Below are 19,953 nucleotides of genomic sequence, written 5' to 3'. Positions count from 1 at the left end.
CCATTGCATTCAGCGCAACAATGGCATCTCTTCCTCCACTTCTGATCGATCTTCCTCGCAACCCACTCGTCGCGGTGGGCATCCCCGTCGGCTTGGGCATCGGTGAGTCTGCAGCACTCAAAAGACAGGGGGATCGCTCGCAGCTTCGTTCGAGGTGGGACTGACATGCTCATCAATCGGCGGAGCAGGCACGGGGCTGCTGACTCGCAATGGCACTTACGGGCCCAACAGTCTCTGGTACAAGAGTCTGAACAAGCCGAGATTTGACCCGCCTAAGTGAGTGGGACAGAGCGGCAAGGAGGGAGATGCCAGGTAGGGCGGTGGGCTGATCTGACTCGCATCGCATGGATGGTGATCCGCTGCAACAGGTGGGCATTTGGCGTCGTCTGGCCAACTCTCTACGCAGCAATGGGATGGTCATCCCATCTCCTCGTCAAAGCTCTGGACCGCACCCCATCCGGTCTCGGTCGTCAGCGTGCTCTTCGCTCCCTCTCCCTCTACTACATTCAACTCGCTCTCAACCAATCTTGGACGCCTCTCAACTTCGGCTTCGGATCGCTCGGCTTCGCCCTGCTCGATATCACGGCTTTAACCTCCACCATCTTCGTGTGGCTGGACACGGCCCGTCATGTCGATGAGCGAGTCCTCTGGCTCAACTTGCCGTATGCGATTTGGAGCACGTACGCTACGTACTTGAATGGAAGCCTGTGGTGGCAGAATGGCGGGGCTAAGGTGGTGCAGGATCTCGTGGGAAGAGTCATGGGCAAGTCCAAGGGGCAGTAGGCCGCAGCTCGGAGATGAAGTATGGTAGCAGTGCTGCATGTCCGGCTCACGCCTTCACAGTGAAACGAACGCTTTTCGAGATTCAGCAAGCTCTGGGAACATCGATGGCGATGTGGGGCACGATTGAGATGTCAGAGTGAGACCAGAGCATGTATTGACTTGACTGACAATTCGCGCAAGAATAAAGTAAGTCCGTGAGTCTCACCCTTCCCCCTCTCCTATCTCTTCTTCCCGCCTACTCTCATCAAGAGCGCACATATCGCAACCCAATCCCCATACCCGCGACGGATCGCATTCCCATTGAGTTAGCCGATGAGACAGAGTTGCTCCTCCCGTGTCGGCCCCTCTGCTGCTGAGTCCTGGGAGCAGGGGCAGCCTGAAGCTCGAAAGCCTCGTGCGTCTTCCAGCTGGGAAACGCGGCACCCTCACGACGAGTCGTGCCATCTGCGAGGCCCGTGAGGCTGTTACTGCGCTGAATCGGATGCTCGTCGCCTTGGTGATGATACTGCTCTGCCCTGCCGATTGGCTTCACCGTAAAGGCAAGGCCGCGGGGCGAGTCAACACTGGCCGCTCGTGCGAGCGGATGCTCGATACCCGCGGCTCGAAGCTTACGGTGCCACCTTTCTGCGTCCTCATCGTAGTCGCCATCTGTCTTCCCGTGGCGATGGTACTGTCCAAAAGGCGCTCCCGGCTGGGGCTCAGCTACGTACGCAGGGAGGGCGTCACTGCTTGCCGCGGCAGCGTGATAGACAAGAGGATGAGGGCCACGCTGTTGCTGCTGCTGTGAGTGACCGGAGGTGCTGGCCCAAGGTGGCGTAGAGAGCCCGCTCGCCGTGCTTTCGTAAGGCATGATGCCTGCTGCTGCTGAGGGGTGGAGGTGTTGTTGCTGCTGAGGTGGGTAGGCCGGCTGGTAGGGGTGGCAGCTGCGAGTCGAGCCCACAAGAGATGGGGCGGCGTACGAGGAAGAAGAGTAGGAGTCCTTGCGCGAGAGCGTTGGTGCGAGCTGCGGCTGGAGTTGTTGATAGTTATGGTAATGGTGATTTTGCCCCTTCTCGATCGTACGCGTCACTACACGTTGCGCAGGAGCAGCACAAGGGGCATTGCCCTGGATGTAGTAGACTGCACCTCCTCCTTGCCCATCAGCAGCGGTAGCTCCTCGCAATTTGAGATCCATGGCGCGAGCGGCTGCGGGAGCAGGTTTGAAGAGCGGGCCCAGCACAGGCGCAAGCCCGCCCTTGTAGCTCGGCACGGCCTTACGCGCCACGTAAGGTGGCGCGTGGGGAGTCGTGGTGGCGGGCCAGAAGAAGCCCGGTTGCTGCTGCTTGGCTGCCTCAGAGCTTTGCTCGTAGCCGTCGTCAGACCAAGTCTCTTCGTCCTGCTTGGGTGGCATATTGACGATCTTCGTACTCTTCTGCCGCTTCACGTCGTCTCGGCCAAGATTGTTCATCGCAACAGCCGCATCTCGACCCCAAGCAGCCTCGAGATCCGCTCTCGCAACGGCGATGGCCTGTTCCATCCTCAGCCTCCTTCTCTCCCACCAGAACTCCGCAAGCAGCAGTACCACGCTAGCCCATAGCAAACCAAAAGCTCGACCCGTCACAGCCTGGAGGCCCACCTGTTGACCAGCGCCAGGGAGGGCCATCGCTTCCGGTGTGAGGTAGGCCGTGTTGAGGGTGCGCGCTGCATTCGAGGCATTGAATGCGTAGGCGGCTTTGCTGACTACGAGGCGCATGCTGACTGCAGTACCGAGGAGAAGGAGGGCCACCCCCAAACGCAGCCAGAGGGCTACGCGTTGCGTACTTGCCCACGCACGCTGAGCTGCACCGCCTTGAAGGAGCGGCTGGCCGAAGGTGGCGCCTGGCCAGACACGGAGCGATGCACCCAAGGTCGAGGATAGAGAGAGCGAACCAAGTAGACTGACCACTACCACGAGGAGGATTGGGGTCGTCTTGATCGTGCTGGGCAAGCCCTTCGTATCGTACCCTCCGAGCGCCTTCATCGTCAGGTGGCTGGAATCGTACGTAGGCCGGAGGGAGGCGGGCGTGCAGCTTCTTGCGCCAGACCAGGTGCGGAAACATGATCCGAGAGGGGAGATCTTGAGCTCGATTAAAGACAGAGCCTCGCCTGTGAGGAGGGGAGTGCTAGGAGTGAAAGGTGAGGCAAGGGGGGAGTTGCTTTCGTTGGTGCCGTTGGATTCGGGCACTCGTTCAAAGCTGACTAGGGTCGGGCCGCGTGAGGTGGTGGAGTTGGACATCAGCGGCTGAATCTCAGCTCGCGGTTCATTGACATGAGAAGATCTCTTGTCTGCTGTTTGACCTTGCGGTTGAGTGCTTGCGGCCTGTGCCGGAGCAGCGATGGATGTCTGCGCTGCGAGGGTGCGATTGTTTGCAGATGAAGGGTCCACGGTAGGTGTCGAGGCCGCTGAAGCTGTGACACTGTTCTCGCTGGAAGACGAGGTGGCAAGAGCTGTAGGCTCCGTCGCATTCGCGGGCAGAGTCGTGGCCGTAGCGTTTGCGCCACCGAAGGTGATCGTCGAACCAGCCGACGAAGTCTTGTTACCTGAGCCGTCCAGGTCGGAGGAGCTAGCGGCTGCTGCTGAGATATTGTACGGTCGCACAGTCAAGAGCGTTATCCCACTACTGGGGCTAAGCGGGTCTGGGCAAGAGAATACGATGAGTGTGAGAAAGAAGCAGCTGAGGAGTATAAGAGGCTGCAAGAGTGGAAGCCAAGGACGACGAGATGGCTTGGACGCGGTCGGGTCAAGCATCGCGACGATGTTGCTGAGATGGCCCTGGGGCTTGTCAAAGGGCAGAGAAAAGTGGTGATGCGGGCCTGCCGGTCGATGATGAGAAGTGGTAAGGAGGCTGAGAGAGTCTCGTTGCTGTCTGGTGTAGTATGATGTTCAAGAAGGATCTATTGGGCTTGATCATATGTCTTTGATCGTATCGTCTCGTCACGATGCCCTCGAGCACAAAGCATGCTGACGTCTCAGTCATTGCCTTGTTCCCTGGCGCCGTGGCGCAGCGCGTCTCGGATTGGGACAAAGCAAGGCTGCCTAGCGTTGCCGAAACGTCTGGGCGTCAGCTGGTCCCTTGAGCCCATCTCACGAACAAAAGGATGTTGAACCTTTATGTCGAAAGCTGGAGGCAATACAAAGGATCCGACGGCATTGCAGATGTGCTAGTATTTGCGAGTGATGGCTGACTTCTCGAGAAGGTGAGGCTGCCCTGAGCTTGGAGCCAACCAAGGATGCTCATCCTCCACGTGGTCGGCACAGCCTTGAAGCGAATCGGCCTCGTCGGCCCGTCCGTGCAGACAGGTTCAACGGAGCGATGGCCGGTTGCCGCGAGTGTAGCATCTCTCTCTTGGCAACTTCTTTCCTGACTCGGCACCTCACTCTCTGCCCCTTTTCTCACTCCATCCCGACGTCCCCATTCTCACTCATCCAGCATGCCCTGGAATCCCGCAGCAAAACACATGGCGAAGCTGGACGAGCTGGGCGAAAAGGCCCAGAATCGGCTGCGAGCTTCGCAGAATGCTGAGGGCTCCATGGGGGAGAGGCTCAAGGTGGCACGATCCGGCCAGGGACAGACGGCCATCGGAGCGAGATGGAACAAGGAGCAGAACGCTAGAAGGGTAGCTGCTGGTAGGGCTGAAGGAGAAGAGGGAGAGGAAGATGGAGGAGCCCCTCCACCGCCAGCGAGGAGACAGGCACCTGCTGCTGCTCCCTTTCCTGCCAGGCCACCACCGCCTCCTCAAAGAGCTGGCGCAGGAACGGGTCCGCCCCCACCACCACCGCAGCGCAATGGCTCGTCTTCTCGTCCGCCACTCCCAGCAAGAGGCAACTCTGCCACTTCCTCTTCCAGCGCCTCGGCCCCTGCACCACCGCCACGCCTGCCCCCACGAATGAACAATGATGCTGGTACCCCCAACCCTCCGCCCCCTTACACGGAGCCAGAAGCATCATCAAGACCTGCTCCACCGCCTCCAGCACGTCGTGGTCCACCACCAGTTCCCGCAGCAGGAAGAAAGCCCGCGCCAGCCATCCCTACCAACAAACCAAAGCCACCAGCTGTACCGCAGCGCACCAGCATCAATACCCAGCCTCCCACGGCTGCTTTGGCTAGCGTATCCATCAGCACCTCCACACCTCCCCCTCCACCCATTGCTTCACCCGAGCCACTAGGTCCCCTAACCGCCTCCCGTCGGCCTTCCACCTCCCCCTGCTCCGCTCTCGAATCCGCAACCTTCTTCTGCTACCCGACGCATTACGCCGAATGGTCCTCTCACCCGGCCAACAGCAACCAACCATGGTACTTCCGTCTCACGCAGAGCAGCCCAGTCAACATGCCCCCGACCATGATGGGGAAAAATGACCGAGTCTGGAGCGCGTCGGTCATGCGACGTAGTGCGGGTAGGGTGGAGGAGGAGGAGCAAGTGGGTGCTATTCTATTTGGAGACTTGAGCTCGCTCTGGTACAAGATCTCCTACTCCCCCTCAAACCCCGCGGAGAGCATGCAATGCAAGGTAGCCTATGCCGAGCCTCCTCAACCATGGCTCGACTCCAGCCTACTACAGAGCAGTGCAGCTTCGTATGGAGAGCTCGTCGCGCGTGCGTGCGAAGCGTGGGAGGGGCAAATCGTAGGAGACGGGGAGTGCTGGACCCTAGCCAACGAAGCGATCAAGCAGTGCAATGAGAGTCAGGGGTGGGGAGAGGAGAGCAAGATGCTCCAGACGGTCGAAAGGACGCATGGACACTTGATGTACTATGCTGAGGCGGGTAAGGGGGGACTCTGGAGGGGTGGAGACGTTGGTTGTGTGCAAAGGGGCGACGTACTGGAGTGGGACGAGTATGCGCAGTGCAAGCAACTCTCACCTGTCAAGGGGGCGACGGTCAACTATGGCAACCAAGCCAAGGCCTGCCCTGAGCACACCGCCATCGTCGTCTCCGCTCCCGCGCCCCCCTCGCAGCGTCAGCCCGATCCCTCTGGCGAAACCGCCCTGCGACCGGAGGAGATCGGCTGGGTCGAGGTGCTGGACCAGTCTGCTGGTGTGGTAGTGACGAGGAGTACGCTTGATCTGAGTCAGTTGATGAGGGGCAAGCTGTACATCTATCGACCGGTGGGTGGGGAGGCGTACTTGGAAGGCAAGGTAGAGGCCAAGTGGGAGGGCGAGGGCAGGAGGAGAGGGTGGGAGGCGCTCAACTAGGCTCGTAGACTATCCGTTCAATGCATCGTGTCATGTGCTTGATGCGAATTTTCTTTCATTTACCCCCCTTTCTCTGACTTCTATCAACTCTTCGCCCTGCCATCCGCTTTTCTCTCCGCTTCAGACACGCCTTCCCAAGCCTTGTCCAGTCTATCGATGAAACCCTGAACGGTCCTGACTGCTTCCTTTCGTAGGGCGCGCGTAGTTTCGGATACAGCAGGGATTGCGTCCAAGTCGAGGAGAGAGCGGGATAAGAGCTCATTGAGATAGCGATGTGTGTGCGGGAGGGAGGTGGAAGGGGCCACTGAGGGGGTCGCCGCCGGTTGCGGAGCTGAGGCCGTGCTGGTGGGGGTGGGCGTGGGCGTGGCGGTCGAAGTAGTTTGCGGCGCTTCTGAAGTCGCTGCCGCTGCTGGCGTCACGTTGTTGGTCCCGCTCACGGCTTCCTCGAAGCCTCTCAACTGCGGCTCTAGCTCCTTCTTTGTCCTGTCTACGACATCCTTGATCCTCCCCGTCACTCCGGCTTCAGTCCTATCCTCTTCCTTCCTCTTCTTCTCCTCCGCCAACGCTTCGCCCTTTGTCATCGCTCGCGCTCCCCCGTCTGCCCCTTTCCTCTTGCTCGAGGATGCGGCATACGCTTTGTTCCCCACCCGATCGCCCGTGGTGGTGGAGCCGACTAGTACCAGCCTTGAGCCTGAAGCTAAGCCATAGTTGGCCAGGAGGGTAGCCTCGTCTCCTCTGAGGATCAGTCCGTGATAGATCAACTTCTGCTGCTCCGGGGGTACGGAGGTGTGGTGTGTGATTGCTGAGCGGAGAGAGCCAAGAGTGGAACGGGGCGGGAGATTGAGACGAAGCCTGTGCGAGAGGGTGATGAGGTTAGCATAGATTGACCAATGGCCGCCGCAGAGGTGCTTGCAGGTTGCGTACTACATACCTCTCTCTACCCCATGTAATCTCCAAGTCATGAATGGGAGCTTCTGGGTCAGCTTGATTGCCCTGCCCGTCCCATGCTTTGGATAGGCGATCCCACTGATTCGAGAACCAGGACATCGTGAACGAGGTGTTGTGTTGTGAGGAAGATCAGTACTCCCAACGTCGTTCCGTCCGAGCTCTCTGACAAGGCAACGAGGACGACGGATCGTCGAGATGCAAAGTCGGCGGCCCAGTGCCGGGTGGAGGGCGAAGACGAGGTGAGGCGAGGCGAGGCGAGATGAGACGAAACAAGACGGCTGTGCAGGGCGGGCGGCTGAGCAAGAGAGAGAGGAGAGGAGCTCGCAGACAGACGACTTGATTCAACGACACTTTCTTTTTCTCTCCTCTTCCCTATTATCATTACAATCATCGCTCTATTCTCATCATGACAGAGCCTGCTCCCTCTACAGCGACAGCGCCCGCGGCTGACAAGCCCCGCGATCAAGGACGAGATGGCAAGGTCGCCGACATGGAATACTACGACCTCCTCTCTGTCCCCGCCTCAGCGTCTGATCTCGAGCTCAAGAAGGCCTATCGTAAAGCCGCCATAGTAAATCATCCGGACAAAGGTGGTGATGAGGAGAAGTTCAAGCTCGTCGGAGAAGCATATCGCGTCCTTTCTGATTCTAATCTGCGCGCTGATTACGATCGTCATGGAAAGAAGAAGCCAACAGATGAAGTAGGACTCAAAGAGGCGACGGAGATGTTTGGCAACTTGTTTGGTGGGGAGAGATTTGTGGATTACATTGGCGAGATTTCGCTGCTCAAGGACTTTGGAAAGGCGAGCGAGATTATGATGAGCGAAGAGGAAAAGGCTGAAATGGAGGCAAAGTTGAAAGAAGAACAAGGCAAGAGCGGTGAGGCGGCCACGGGGGCGACTGAGCCTGGAGCAAGCGCCACGCCCGCTGCTGCTGCTGCTACAGCGGCGGCATCGACCCCTGCGGGTAAAGGTGAAGCTACCACCGCGACTACCAATGCGACCGCAACATCAGAGACGGCCAGCGCCTCTGGCTCCACGCCATCCTCGGCTGGGGACACCCACCTGCAAGCGCACGACCCCAAGTCTAGCAAACGCCCCTCATCCTCTTCTACCCCCTCAACTAAGCTCACTCCCGAGCAAAAAGCCAAGCTCGAGGAGCTCGAGACACAGAAGAGCGCCGCGGAGCAACAGCGCATCAAAGACCTCACCGCAAAGCTCCTCGAGCGCATCAGGCCCTTTGTCACCTCGCGCAACCCCGGAGACGCAAACGACAGCGAGACGCAGCTCTTCGAGAAGAAGATGCGCCAAGAAGCTGAGGACCTCAAACTCGAGTCGTTCGGCGTTGAGCTCCTCCACGTCATCGGATCCGTCTACCTCTCCAAGTCCACTACCTGGATCAAGTCGCAGCGACACCACTTCCTCGGCTTGCCTGGCTTCTTCAGCCGCCTCAAGGAAAAGGGAGGAATGGTCAAGGAGACATGGAACCTCCTAGGATCAGCCGTCTCTGTTCAGATGTCAATGGAGGATCTGGCCAAACGACAAGAGAAGGGGGAAATCCCTGAAGACGAGCTTCGTCAGCTCGAACAGGAGATGAGCGGCAAGATGCTCCTCGCTACCTGGCGTGGCACGAGGTGGGAGGTAACGGGCGTGCTGAGGAGGGTATGTGATGCTGTTCTCAATGAGAAGGGGGTAGACCAGAAGACCCTCCTGCATCGCGCTAGGGCATTGGCGCTGCTAGGGACCATCTACAAGCAGGTCAAGCCGGACGAGAGCGATGAGGAGAGGCGAGAGTTGGAGAGGCTAGTTGCTGAGGCGGCTGGGAAGTCAAAGCATGGCAAAGACAAGCATAAGAAGGATAAGTCGGCTGGCGAGAAGGCGGGGGAGAGTGGGACGTCTACCCCAGCTGGTGGAAAGGCAGCTGGTGCCACGCCTGCTGCTGCGGCTTGAGGAGCAGCTCGTTGGATCGTTTGTCGCTATTCCATCCCTCCTACACCTACGACCTTCCCGTCCCGCGTTCCGTGGCGTTCCGTTACCCGGACGTCCTTCCTCCTCTCTTCATGAGCAATATTTTTCCCCCCTTCAGTCTCCTCTTGCTTCCTCTCATGCTAGACGCTCGATATGGCTTGTGTTCACTTCCAAATTCAATAGCGCAGGATGTTGCACCACGTGCTCGCCCCTCCGGCTCCTTGTCATGCCCTCACGATCGTCCAAGCCACAACGACCCCTCCCTCACCTTGACCTTGACCCTGACCGTGATCCGTTGCCTTTCCATCTTCGTGCCCTACCTCCCCACCTCTCGCGCCCCTCAGCAATACCTCCGCCACTGCGCCCGGGAATCCCTCGAGGCTCGTCCTCACGTCCAGCTTCAAGGTCCCGCGTGTGGGGCAAAACTCGCCCACGTCGGCTGATCGGTCGAGGTGCATTGTTTCGTGCGTGGACGTGGAAGGAGAGGACGTCTTGGTGCGAGGGAAGTATGAAGTGAGGGAACGCAATTGGGAGGGCTGTGCGATGGGGAATGAACAGGTGTCAGTGAGACCGTGGAGAGACAAAGTCGATAAGTGGAAGCCAGGCTTACAGGTGTGGTGCGGTCGATCCTCTTGCTCCTTGCCTTGTTCCCGGCCTCTTGGTCCTGCTCCTCCATGTACCAGGGCACACACTCGTACCGTCCCCAGAGCGCTGAGCCGGGCACGTCAGAGTGGACAACGATCTTGGCCAGTACCGCGCCGCCGTCTACACCGTCTCGTCCATCCTCACTGTCGCCGACGAAGTCGTCAAAGTCGGACGCGTCGTCATCGTCCTGTTGAGCAGCGGCGCGGCGGCCGCAAGATGGGCTCTGAGGCCTTTGGTGGTAGAAGAGAAGGTCGAGACCAAGTGAAGGGTAGGACCAGAACTCTGCTCGGCCATGTTCTCCGTTGCTCTGTCGCCTCGGGGAGATGTGGCCATTGATGCCATCAGCTACATCGACCCCACCTTGACGCTCGCGACGCCCAGCACTCTGGGTACCACTGCTGCTGGCAGTCCTTCTCGCAGAACTTGCTCCATCCTTCGTCCACTTCCTCTCTGCAGCTCCTAGCTCCAGTAGCACATCCTGCTGCCTCGTCTCGCCCAGTCTGAGCTCCACCTTCGCCAAGTTCGGGGCCGCCGTCGATGGCGGAGGAAAAGGCGCAGCTAAGAGGAAGAGATCCATTCCACTTCCTGGTAGTAGCCGTGCGGAGTGGAGGAGCAGCTGGCCTGCCGCGATAGGTTCGGTGCTCCTAGCGGAGTATGCGGTAGTGTGCCGGGGTAGGCTCACCTGGCCTCCCGCCGGGTCCTCTCCGTGCTGCGGCGCCGCGACGGGCCAAGCCAGCTCTGTCGGGTGAAGCACATCATCGCCATGATGGATGATGAGATGCGTTGGGTGGGTACTTTTGGAGACATCGCCGCCGCCCGAGGTGTTGGTAGTTGAGCTGGTACTGCGTTGTCCGCCTCGACTCGTATTGGGCGCGGATGAGTCTCCATCGAAGACGAAGGTCAGACCCGCATAGGCGATCATCCACTTGCTTCGAGGAGGAACACTGCTACCCGTCATCGGTACTGTTGTGCCATTGCTTGCCATCTTCTTGCTACTGGTACCTGAGGCGCCACTCTTTGACATTACGTCCTCTAAGGCGTGCAGTCCGTCCCCCTGGACGTATCGCGTTGCCGGATACGTAGGTCCAAAGATTTGCTGTATCGCTCCTCGCGTCAGCTTTTCAGTGGTCTTGGCACCTCTACCAGGACGCAGATCCTCCAGCTTTTGGCCGCGATAGGTCAGAGAGATGGGCCGATGGTATTGTTGCTGATCGGTGGGGTCCGCGCCCGCCGCCTCCTCATCATCGTCAAGGGACACGACTATACACTGCAGCCTTGGCGCTCCAGCTACCATATCTCCGGCCTGCGATGTGGCGAAGATCAGATCTACACCAGGGCAGGGCTGGATGCGTATTGGCGCCAGCCCTCCGCTCGTCGAGGAGGAGGCTGGATGTATGCTCCATGGCTTGCTGCTGCTTCCCTGCTTATTGCCGGCTAGACTCTGGCTACTGCTTGGCGGGGATTGCCCTGACTCACTTCCCTCATCGTAGCAGATGTTGACGCTGGGAAAGAGGAGGTTGGGTGGCACGCTGCCAGGTGGAGATGAGCCGGATCGCAAGTAGGCAAGTGTCCGGGGGAGGGAGGATCCAAGCACAAAGGGGCCGGCGGACTGACCGGCTACGAGGGGCAGATGGATCGTCGGTGCGGATGATGCTGAGGAGGAGGAGGAGGGGATATTGCTTGACATTGAAATCGAGTGAGTGGCTAGGGAGGAGAGATGCGGATCGAGGGCCCGACGGAGCTTTGGAGCGGCAGCAGACCGGGGTCATGCATGCGGGGCAAGGCGGTGTGCGGTGCGTGGGGGAGAAAAACAGGATGGCTCGAGCGCACCACGCCTTTGCATGCATGCAGAGGGGTGCGAGTGCGAGAGGAGACAGACCAAAAGGCAAGGCAGGGTAAATGCTATAGCATATGTGTGTGATGGTTCAAATATGTAGAGCACCGCAAGATCTCAATCATCGGCGATCAAAGCACTATCTCGAGCTCCTGGACGCGGCGTCCTCCGGCGCTCCTCGCTGCCCTCTCCTCCTCGCGCCCGCGAGCGCAGAGCGAGGAAAGCGTCCCTCACTCCCTTCATCATCGCGCTCCATTCCCTGCTGCTTGCTGCGATACTGGATATACCTCCTAGCCTCTTGATCTCTCCTTTCAGCCCTCTGTTTGCCTCGCCACTCTTGTCCCTCTTCTCCACCCAAGATCCTCTTCGGTCCCCTACTTGCAGAGACGAAGAAGGCGAGGATAAGGACGAAGACGAGGGAGACCCACGCTGTCACTTCTTCCACTGCTGCGGAGGCTGTGGAGCGTCGCCCGCGTCGGACAGATGCAGAGGTTACGGAGCGAAGAGCGAGAGCTGATGATGATGTGGGAAGGTTGGGCTGCGTCGGGCAGGGTGAAGAGGGAAGATGCGGGCCAGGCTGGGAGTCGACGAGGGGCTGCTCGTACGTTACACCTTTTACTGGTGATCCCATGGGTCGGGGACGATTGTACCACGCCTTACGTCTTTGCGGCGTTGTCAGTGCTCCAGCAGAGGCCAGAGCCATGGAGCGCTCCTGCACTTCCCAGTCGTCGTCCTCCTCATGTAGTTCTTCTTGGGCGCGGTGCCCGATACGCCGCTGCCGAGCAATGTGGTACTTCTCGCGTAGCATCTCTTCCCTCTCTCGCTCCTCGCGAAGCTGCTCGGCACTCTGAATAGCAGCAGAGGGGCGAGAGTCCGTCGTGTTTGCCCTAGTGCCTGCACCGGTGACCCAGTTCAGTAGCCCAAGGGCAGCTGTACTTGTTCTCCCCCTAAGCATCCTCCTCACACCACTACCTCCTCCTGCCGTCATCGAAGCGGGGAGCGCCTTTCTCCTTGGTGCCAGGCCTAAGCGTCGAGCCTCACTCTCCTTCAATGGCACGCCGTAGTCCTCATCATCAGCCCACATCACCGGCTGATCTTTACTCATCTGTCCGAGGAGAGTGTACTGCTCTTCCCCTGGCTCTTGGTGGCGATCGCGGAGGGAGCCGGGAGAGATGAGCGGATGAGAAAGGGAGGTGGACCAGAGGGAGTCGTCAGCTTCTTCTCCTTCAAGAGAAGAAGAAAGGTGGGGAGTTGTGCGACGGTGTACTAGTTGACGGCTGCTGTCCGCTCCGGTGAGTCGCAAGGGAGAAGAAGCAGCGCCCTCGTATCCTCCAGCGTCGATCGTGTGATTTGACGAAGACTGGCCGCCCAGCTCTTTGCCGCCGTACGACGACCAGCGGAGATGAGCGATATCGGACATGGCCTCGCTGGGCGCCCGCAAGCTTTCGAAGCTGGTGACCGCTCGCAAGTGGCGACCTGAAGCAGGCGTCTCGTTGACGCGCAGTGTGTCGTCCCCACCGTCTAGGGTACGCTGATCTCCAAATACGCTACCTAGCTCGCTGCCCAAGGTCTGCTGGTGACGACGACCTCCCTCCTCCTGGCTCTGATGGAGCGACGCGTCACTATTTCGCCGGTAGAAGCGAGAAGAGGGACGACGCTGCCAAGGCGAAGCGCTGGGGGTGGTCATCGGCTGAGCGTTGTCGTCTTTGACCGGAGTGCTGGAGAAATGGGCCATGTACCGATCGTAGGCACCATCGCTCGTCGCTGCTGCCGAGGCAGGAGAGGCGGCCGCGCTTGGTGGAGACGCTCTGCGCTGCTTGGCCGGTGTACGAGGCGCATTGTCGTCGATGCTCTCAAGACTGGAGCGTCGCATCTGCCAGGCGATCTTATTCGCGTCGCTGGGGTCGAGTGAGTTCTCCCTTGTCCTGCGCATCAGCGTGTCAGCCGTCTCGTCCTTGGACGAAGCGCCAGGCTCGCCAGCGTCCGGTGCTGCGCCTTGTGCAGACCTTGCCACATTCTCATCTTCCCACCCTTCCGCTTGTTCGCGTCGTCTAGTAGCCAGATCCTCCATGCTCGGGGTGATAAGGATGCGTGGCCGATTGAGAGCCAAGGCACTGCGCTTGCGGCGAGGCTTTCGACCCGCCGCGAGCGAGGAGAGGGAGGAAGAAGAGCTTGCCAAGCTCGATAGTGTCGAGGAGGGAGTTATGCCGGCAACCTCTATTCCCTCGCCGTCATGGTAACGCATTGCCGTTCTTACAGTCTTCCTCCCCTCTACCTGCACCCGATTTCCTATCGCTCTCTTGGACTGCTGGGTGTGACGCTGCGGGCTATTGACCGCCGACGAAAGCTGTGAGCCACCCCTGCTGGTGTCCCCACTGAAGTGATCGCGGAGACTCCACGTGCTTTCGTGGGCGTGGAGCACAGCGTCGTACTCGTCCGAAATGCGCACTCCCTTCTCCAGCGCAGCTCCGAGGCGACTCTCCCTCTCTTTCTTCTCGCCCTCCAGCACCTTATTTGTCGCTTCGAGCTCCTTCATCTTGTCTAGCAGGCGTACTACGAGGGCGCGTTGGGCATCATCGAAGTCGTGGCCGCCTGTCTTGCTCAGCAAAGCGTCGATTCCGCCCGAGATGCTGGTAGAGAGGGAGAGAGAGGTGGAGCGGCGACTGATGGAAGGGGAAGCAGGCTGAGAGAAGGCCCAGCTTTTCCTAGCCTTGTCTGGCGAGGCTCTTGCACGATCACCACTCGCCGCATTGTTCTCTTGCTCCAACTCGCTGTTTCTCTGCGTCGCAGCCTCCAACTCCATTTGCAGAACCTCGATCTCTTTGTTCAATTTGCGCAGCTTTTTCCCGCCCTCACGCTTGGCATCTTCTGCTTCGTCCTGCAGCTCTGTCAGCTGGCCGAGGAGCTTCTCATTCTGCGTCGAGAGGAGGGAGAGTTGCTTTTGCGTCTCCGAAGTCTGCATGCCATACGGCGTTGATGCACGCCCGCCACGTTGGGTAGCGCTGCGGTATCCGCTCGTGCTTGAGAGCTGAGAGTCGGCAAGGCTTGTAGCGCTCGGTGAGTGGATGAGACCATCTGTATTTGGACCAGCATTGAAGACCACTTGGCTTAGTGGCGGGCGTTGCTTCGCGGGTGACGGAGTGTAAGTTGGTCGGAAGGCCTTGACGGGAGAGCTTGTGCCAAAGTAGCCGCTGCGCTCGGTGGCGAGAGGCGTTTCATCCTCTCCGACGGTATCATTGGTTGGAGGAGTGAAATTCTCGGCGACGTCGTCCATGTCTTCGTCATCGTCGTCGTCGTCGTCGTACGCCATCGATGAGTCAAGCTCATTCATGACCTTCTCATGGCGGCCACGAAGGGATATGTTCTTTTGGAGCAGCGCCTGCCCGATGGCAGCAGCGATGCCTAGATCTCGCTCTCGATCGCGAATGACTGAGCTTGCGTGGAACAGCATAGCCTCGAGCTCTTCGCGGGCCAGACCTCCGACCCACTCTTGATCCAGCACCTCGCCGCCCGGTGCTGCCGCTTCAGCGAGGTCACTGCCCTGTTGCGAGGCAGCACCTAAACTGGCCACCGCAGCGAATGGATCTGCCTGGCTGAGACCTGGGCTTCTCGCTCTCTCCCATAGGGCAGCGATCATCTCGGGCGATGGCGATGAAGCCGCGCCAGCTGTACTCCTGCGTTCATGGCCTTGGCCGCCGCTGTGACCGACCCGCGCGCTCTCCTGAAGTGCGGCTGTAAGGTGAGAGGGCAGGTCGAGGTCTAAATCGAGGTCGAGGTGCGAATGTGAGGCGATCTTGGGAATGGCCTTGCGAGGGGATGGTGGGCCTGCAGTCGATGAGGAAGGTTGCGAGGAGGACGAAGATGGCTGTCCTACGTCGATGTCATCGTGGTCGATGCGCTGGTTTGTATTGCTAATGCGCCTTGCTCCTGGCGGTCTTGGACGAGGTCTTGATGCCGTCACATCGAGGTGAGGACCGCTGGACATCATCTGGCCGCGTAATGGCTGAGTGCGATGCTGACAATGATGCCCAGGAGGTTACGATGCCTGCTCCTTTACTCTAGGGGAATGGATGGGCAGAGCTAGGCGGTGTAATAGGTGGTGGTGAGGGGTAGGGTCGAGTAGAATAGAGTCATTAGGGTAGGAGCGAAGCAGATGAGAGGCAAAGCTGGAGTTGAGGTGTCGAGTGAAGTCTCACCTCGGGTTAAGCTGTCTCAGATCAATCGCAATGCAACACGCTCGGGCCCATCTCTCACGTCCACGCTTGCAAGCTTGCAAGCTTGGAGCCCCTCTGCGTGCCTGCCGAGAAAGACAGACGAAAGCAACACTTTCCGCCTTGCACGTCTCGCATCGGCCTGAGAGCAGCTCGTGGCTTTGCATTTTCACGAGAAGCGGGCGGCAAGCGGGCAAGCAACACAAGGCGCGCCGAACAGACAACACGACGCGCGGAGAAAGGAGGCCCGCCCGATTTCCCCTCTTGCTGGAGCTCCTATCCTGCATCATGCTCTCATGCTTAGGGTCCAGTAAAAGATAGTGAAGCTCAACGTGACGCCACCCTCGTGCGGTCCTTATCGCCATGCTCTTTCTGACCTTGAATCAAAAGTGAACACGTGAGAGCGGCGACAACGAATTCGCACGAGCTCGCTGAACAGCCAGCGGCCAAGCGTCCATCGGCAAGCGGGGTTGAAGGTTGACAAGAGACGCGGACGCGGACGCGGAGACCGTGGCTTGCTTGGAATGCTCGCGTCAAGAAAGAGAACCAGATCTCACATAAGGGCCCTGCGGAGGCGGTGGGAAGCTTTTTTAAGAGGAGGAGGACAACGGAGGCCCTCAGTGCGTGCGAGCGTGAGGACGGAATGGGCGCTGTCACGACGAGGGTTAGGCCCGTGAGGACAGCGGCAGGATATGGATGGTATTTGACAGTGACAGGTGGAGAATGCTTGGCTGATCAAGGCCGAATTTTGTTGGATAGAGAATGGTCTCCCATCTGATGGCGGATCAGCTCCTCGACGAAGGCGCCTGACGAGGAGAAGGGTGGACGGAGTCAGATGATGTGGTGCAGATATTGCTAGAATCGGGACGGCGTGTGCTCACAGAAGACAAACATGGCAGAGTCATCAAAGGCGCCGTCCATGTTAACAACCTCATCTTCGCCATGTCGCGAGCTTGTGCGACGTTTCTTTTGCAGGGAGCCGGATGCTCTGACCGGTTCGGCAGCCTCGCTGGCGCTGTCATCGCTACCCTCCTCCTGGTAGCTCTCTTCGGATTGGGCGCGAGCTGATGCCCCCCCATCGAGGTCATCCTGGCTGACGTTCACTTGGCTGGCGTGCAGTTGCTTCTGCTCGAGTTTGGGGCGTCGTCGTCGTCCGATCTTCTCGGGTCCCCGTAGCGATCCTCTGCTTGTGTAGTACGCTTGAGAGTAGAAGTCGATAGCACCGGCCAGATTAAGCAATTGATCGTCGCGCGATGGTGATTGAACTGCAAAGTGGGTTTACCCTGGTCAGGCCCCATCTTGCGCAAGTCGTCATCGTCACTCACCACTCAAAGCGTGGGCTGCCAGGGGGCCAAGCTGTCTATACTCCTGCAGCTGATCGATCCGCCTCAGTGGCCGATCTACAGGCTGATCGTCCTCCTCATCAATAGTCGCTCCTTGTGGCTCCTCAGTATCTTCTCTCCTTGAATGAGCTCCTCGACTCGGCGTCTGATCAGCGGGCGACGCAGGCGTGGTAGAGTCTCTTCTGCGACGTCTCGTGTCTCCTTGGTGCGGGGCGGACTGCGGTGCAGCAGCCCTGCTGCGGTATCTCCAGCTCGAGGGCTGGCTTGACGATGCTGCTGCTACTTGAGTCTGCGCTGCGCTGCCTTGGCCTGGGACGATCCTCTTGCGCTTGAGCATTGCGGTTGCAGACCAAGAAGCGTGCCCAGCCGCCGCGCTTCCGTCATGGCTCGCGCGGGAGGAGGCCTGGGCGTTGCTCGCTCAACTCGCGTGCAGCGGATCGTCTCAAGTCTCGCAGCGTCGGACCGACATCGGCGCAGGGTCGAGGGTCAGACGACGACGAGACTACGACGACGCTGCCCTCTTTCATTGCTCATCAACCTCCAGCCGGCCCGTAATTTCACCTATCGCTGTCAATTCTGCGACGTGATCACTCCTGCTCGGTCGTCGCTGCTGGACATCATGGCATCCAACGTCGACTCCTCTCTCACTCCACCGCGGCCGACGAGCAGGACCAGACGAGCCCTCTCCTCGCGCCACAGCGCTTCGTCCTCTTCAGGCCTTCATCATCAGCCGCAGCAGGAGAGTCGGAGGCGCTTCAAGATGCCTAGCAAGCACACGCAGAGGAAGCTGCTTTCGCTTGCGGGGTCGGTGCTCGTCGCTTTGAGCGCTGGATCCAACTATGCATTCAGCAGCTTCGCTCCGCAGCTTCAAGAAGTGGGTTGGCTTTCGTCTCAGGAGTCAAGCCTTTCCTCGCCTATGCTGACCTACTTGTCCACTTTCGCTCGCCCGCAGTCGCTACACCTCACCAGTACACAGCTCAATGTAGTAGGCGTGCTCGGTAACATGGGCGTCTACCTGTCTGGCGTCCTCTGGGGCCGTTGGGTGGACAAGCGAGGACCCAAAGTCGCCATCCTCATCGGCGCAGCAGTCGTTCTTTGCGGCTATGGCGGCCTCAGCTTGACCTACACTCATTCTTACTGGCAGCGATCAGCTGTTTTGCCTGCCGTCCTTAATTTGATGACCGGCGTAGGCAATTCAGCCGCGTTCACAGCCGCGATGAATGCTCAGGCCAAAACGTGGCTGGGTTCGCAGAGAGGGTCGGCAACGGCTACTGTGCTGGCGGGCTTCGGGCTTTCAGCCTTTATGTACTCGACCTTGTCACACGAACTCTTCCCGGGCAATACGGGCGACTACCTGATGCTCCTCGCATTCGGCAGCTCCCTGTCCTTCCTCGTCGGCGCTGTTCTCATTCAGATCATTGCCCCTTCACCCGCAGAGGAGGCGGATGCGTCTGCTGTGGATGATGCCGAGGATGGAGCGCTGGAGGAAGGGATCAATAGACCAACGCTGGCATCGGTGGGGCGAAGGCGTACATCGTCCGACCTGTCAGCTCGTGCATACCTGCACTCAGACGATGGCAGCCCAGACGAGGACGAAGGAGCAGATGACGGCGATGCAGAGAGGAGAGGGCTGCTTGGTGGCCGCGGCCGAACAGGAGCGACACCAAAGCCGTCAAGCGGAGACACTGATTCGCAGCAGCCGCTGGACATCACAGGCCGCAAGCTCATCAAGCACCACGACTTCCAGCTCCTCTTCCTCATCATGTGCCTCATCTCTGGCTCGGGACTGCTCCTCATCAACAATGTGGGCACAGTCACTCGCACGCTCTACGAGTACAACCACGGCATTGCGCCCAAGCCACCTTCTTCCTCGGGTGGCAGTGCCCTTGCGGACCTGGAGGAGGCGGCCGCAGCCATTGACCGAGTGCAAGCGCTTGGCCAGACGGCCAAGCGTGCAGCCAGCGTCGCAGTAGACTCCTTTGCCGAAGCATTGCGCAAGCACGAGCCCAACGCCATGATTCAACAAGAGCAAGCGCACCAAGTTTCTGCCATCTCGCTCGGCAACGCCTCTGGCCGCATACTCATCGGCTTCCTATCAGACGTCTTTGTTTCATACGTGGGCTCAGCGCGCCAACGTGTCTGGCTTCTTCTGCCCGTGACCCTCCTCGCGTTTTCCTCGCAAGTCGTCTTTGCCCTGCCCAACACGATCGACAATGTCACGGTCCTGCTACCCGCCTCATTCGCTACTGGGCTCATGTACGGCGGCCTTTTCGGCATCGCACCCTGCCTGACCTTCGAGATCTGGGGCCTCAAGTATGCGGCTCTCAACTGGGGTCTGGCGAGCTTGGCGCCCGTCTTCTCCGGCAACATCTTCAACTTGTTGTTTGGGACCATCTTCGATAGGCATGTGCCAGAGACGTCTCCTAGCCACCAGTGCCCGGACGGCGAGGAGTGCTATCGAGCGGCGTTCGAGATCACGGCGGTCGCTACGGCCTTGTCAGTGTTTTTGGCCATCACGCTCATTTTCAGGAGGGCGGGATTGCCTACGCTTCGACGCCAGAGATGATAATGTAGGAACGCTTCGTAGAGTCACCCACTTGCCCAAGGCTGCAATGGTTAATATCGTACACATCGTGCCTTCACTCATGGCCACACTGGTCTGCCTACTCTGGCCGCTTTCCAACACGACGTAGCCAGGCTGCTGCTCCCTCGCCGCCCTGGTGCAGATCAAGCTCTGCCTGCCTACGTCTGCGAAAGTGACGCGTCTCGATCGATGGGCGTACTTCCGCGTACCGCTCAACCGCCTCTCTGCACCCGCTCAGCGGCTCTGGCCTCTCCCTCGTTTGCTCTCTCGATAGGTGCTTCGCCGCTTCGCTGCTTCTCTTCTTCCTTCCCTTTCCCTACATCCCTTTTTGATACCAAACCACCAGTTCCCCTCCCCCTCCCTCCCTACTCCCTCCCCTTCACCTGTATATCCCGCTCTGTCCCACTTCCCAACATCATCGTCCACCTGCC

The 19,953-nt window shown here is 59.3% G+C and overlaps 8 protein-coding genes across 8 annotated transcripts; 4 read left to right on the top strand and 4 right to left on the bottom strand.

The window, feature by feature from the left end:
- Window positions 1–20: 20 nt before the first annotated feature.
- BDZ90DRAFT_246937 (TspO/MBR-related protein) lies at window positions 21–783 on the top strand (the record flags this gene model as incomplete). The annotated part of the gene is made up of 3 exons (XM_025507580.1): window positions 21–102; window positions 189–276; window positions 369–783. The coding sequence occupies 3 exons, from the start codon at window positions 21–23 to the stop codon at window positions 781–783; spliced, it is 585 nt and encodes a 194-aa protein (XP_025360452.1).
- Window positions 542–3,991, bottom strand: BDZ90DRAFT_233853 (hypothetical protein). The gene has a single exon (XM_025506794.1). The coding sequence runs from the start codon at window positions 3,548–3,550 to the stop codon at window positions 1,028–1,030; it is 2,523 nt and encodes an 840-aa protein (XP_025360451.1). The 5' UTR covers window positions 3,551–3,991; the 3' UTR covers window positions 542–1,027.
- A 158-nt stretch (window positions 3,992–4,149) lies between these two features.
- On the top strand, window positions 4,150–6,149 carry BDZ90DRAFT_233852 (hypothetical protein). The gene has a single exon (XM_025506793.1). It carries the CDS (start codon window positions 4,234–4,236, stop codon window positions 5,989–5,991), a length of 1,758 nt encoding a protein of 585 aa, XP_025360450.1. The 5' UTR covers window positions 4,150–4,233; the 3' UTR covers window positions 5,992–6,149.
- Window positions 6,075–7,038, bottom strand: BDZ90DRAFT_262040 (hypothetical protein; the record flags this gene model as incomplete). The annotated part of the gene is made up of 2 exons (XM_025508434.1): window positions 6,075–6,843; window positions 6,923–7,038. The coding sequence occupies 2 exons, from the start codon at window positions 7,036–7,038 to the stop codon at window positions 6,075–6,077; spliced, it is 885 nt and encodes a 294-aa protein (XP_025360449.1).
- Window positions 7,039–7,330: 292 nt separating this feature from the next.
- On the top strand, window positions 7,331–9,233 carry BDZ90DRAFT_233850 (DnaJ-domain-containing protein). The gene has a single exon (XM_025506792.1). The coding sequence runs from the start codon at window positions 7,346–7,348 to the stop codon at window positions 8,885–8,887; it is 1,542 nt and encodes a 513-aa protein (XP_025360448.1). The 5' UTR covers window positions 7,331–7,345; the 3' UTR covers window positions 8,888–9,233.
- Window positions 8,910–11,322, bottom strand: BDZ90DRAFT_64325 (hypothetical protein). The gene is made up of 4 exons (XM_025509744.1): window positions 10,036–11,322; window positions 9,516–9,960; window positions 9,256–9,441; window positions 8,910–9,225 (listed from the first exon to the last, which is right to left on the bottom strand). Exons 1-4 carry the CDS (start codon window positions 11,235–11,237, stop codon window positions 9,130–9,132), a joined length of 1,929 nt encoding a protein of 642 aa, XP_025360447.1. The 5' UTR covers window positions 11,238–11,322; the 3' UTR covers window positions 8,910–9,129.
- Window positions 11,323–11,441: 119 nt separating this feature from the next.
- On the bottom strand, window positions 11,442–15,580 carry BDZ90DRAFT_233848 (hypothetical protein). The gene has a single exon (XM_025506791.1). The coding sequence runs from the start codon at window positions 15,367–15,369 to the stop codon at window positions 11,524–11,526; it is 3,846 nt and encodes a 1,281-aa protein (XP_025360446.1). The 5' UTR covers window positions 15,370–15,580; the 3' UTR covers window positions 11,442–11,523.
- Window positions 15,581–17,456: 1,876 nt separating this feature from the next.
- Window positions 17,457–19,574, top strand: BDZ90DRAFT_233847 (MFS general substrate transporter). Its single transcript, XM_025506790.1, has 2 exons — window positions 17,457–17,812; window positions 17,891–19,574. The coding sequence occupies exons 1-2, from the start codon at window positions 17,558–17,560 to the stop codon at window positions 19,502–19,504; spliced, it is 1,869 nt and encodes a 622-aa protein (XP_025360445.1). The 5' UTR covers window positions 17,457–17,557; the 3' UTR covers window positions 19,505–19,574.
- Window positions 19,575–19,953: the final 379 nt, after the last annotated feature.

This window comes from Jaminaea rosea (assembly GCF_003144245.1).
Source record: "Jaminaea rosea strain MCA 5214 unplaced genomic scaffold BDZ90scaffold_13, whole genome shotgun sequence".
Classification (NCBI taxonomy): Eukaryota; Fungi; Basidiomycota; class Exobasidiomycetes; order Microstromatales; genus Jaminaea; species Jaminaea rosea.
This window is presented reverse-complemented; position numbering and strand designations above follow the sequence as displayed.

What these genes read in the sequence shown, in the direction of transcription:
- BDZ90DRAFT_233853 (XM_025506794.1), bottom strand. Translation starts at nt 3,550, where the DNA reads ATGCTTGACCCGACCGCGTCCAAGCCATCTCGTCGTCCTTGGCTTCCA.
- BDZ90DRAFT_233852 (XM_025506793.1), top strand. Translation starts at nt 4,234, where the DNA reads ATGCCCTGGAATCCCGCAGCAAAACACATGGCGAAGCTGGACGAGCTG.
- BDZ90DRAFT_233850 (XM_025506792.1), top strand. Translation starts at nt 7,346, where the DNA reads ATGACAGAGCCTGCTCCCTCTACAGCGACAGCGCCCGCGGCTGACAAG.
- BDZ90DRAFT_64325 (XM_025509744.1), bottom strand. Translation starts at nt 11,237, where the DNA reads ATGTCAAGCAATATCCCCTCCTCCTCCTCCTCAGCATCATCCGCACCG. An exon ending in CTCAGACTGGGCGAGACGAG is followed by an intron (nt 9,961 to 10,035) that starts GCAGCAGGATGT and finishes TTCTGCGAGAAG; the next exon opens with GACTGCCAGCAGCAGTGGTA. An exon ending in TCCCGGGCGCAGTGGCGGAG is followed by an intron (nt 9,226 to 9,255) that starts GTATTGCTGAGG and finishes AGAGGTGGGGAG; the next exon opens with GTAGGGCACGAAGATGGAAA.
- BDZ90DRAFT_233848 (XM_025506791.1), bottom strand. Translation starts at nt 15,369, where the DNA reads ATGTCCAGCGGTCCTCACCTCGATGTGACGGCATCAAGACCTCGTCCA.
- BDZ90DRAFT_233847 (XM_025506790.1), top strand. Translation starts at nt 17,558, where the DNA reads ATGGCATCCAACGTCGACTCCTCTCTCACTCCACCGCGGCCGACGAGC. An exon ending in TCGCTCCGCAGCTTCAAGAA is followed by an intron (nt 17,813 to 17,890) that starts GTGGGTTGGCTT and finishes GCTCGCCCGCAG; the next exon opens with TCGCTACACCTCACCAGTAC.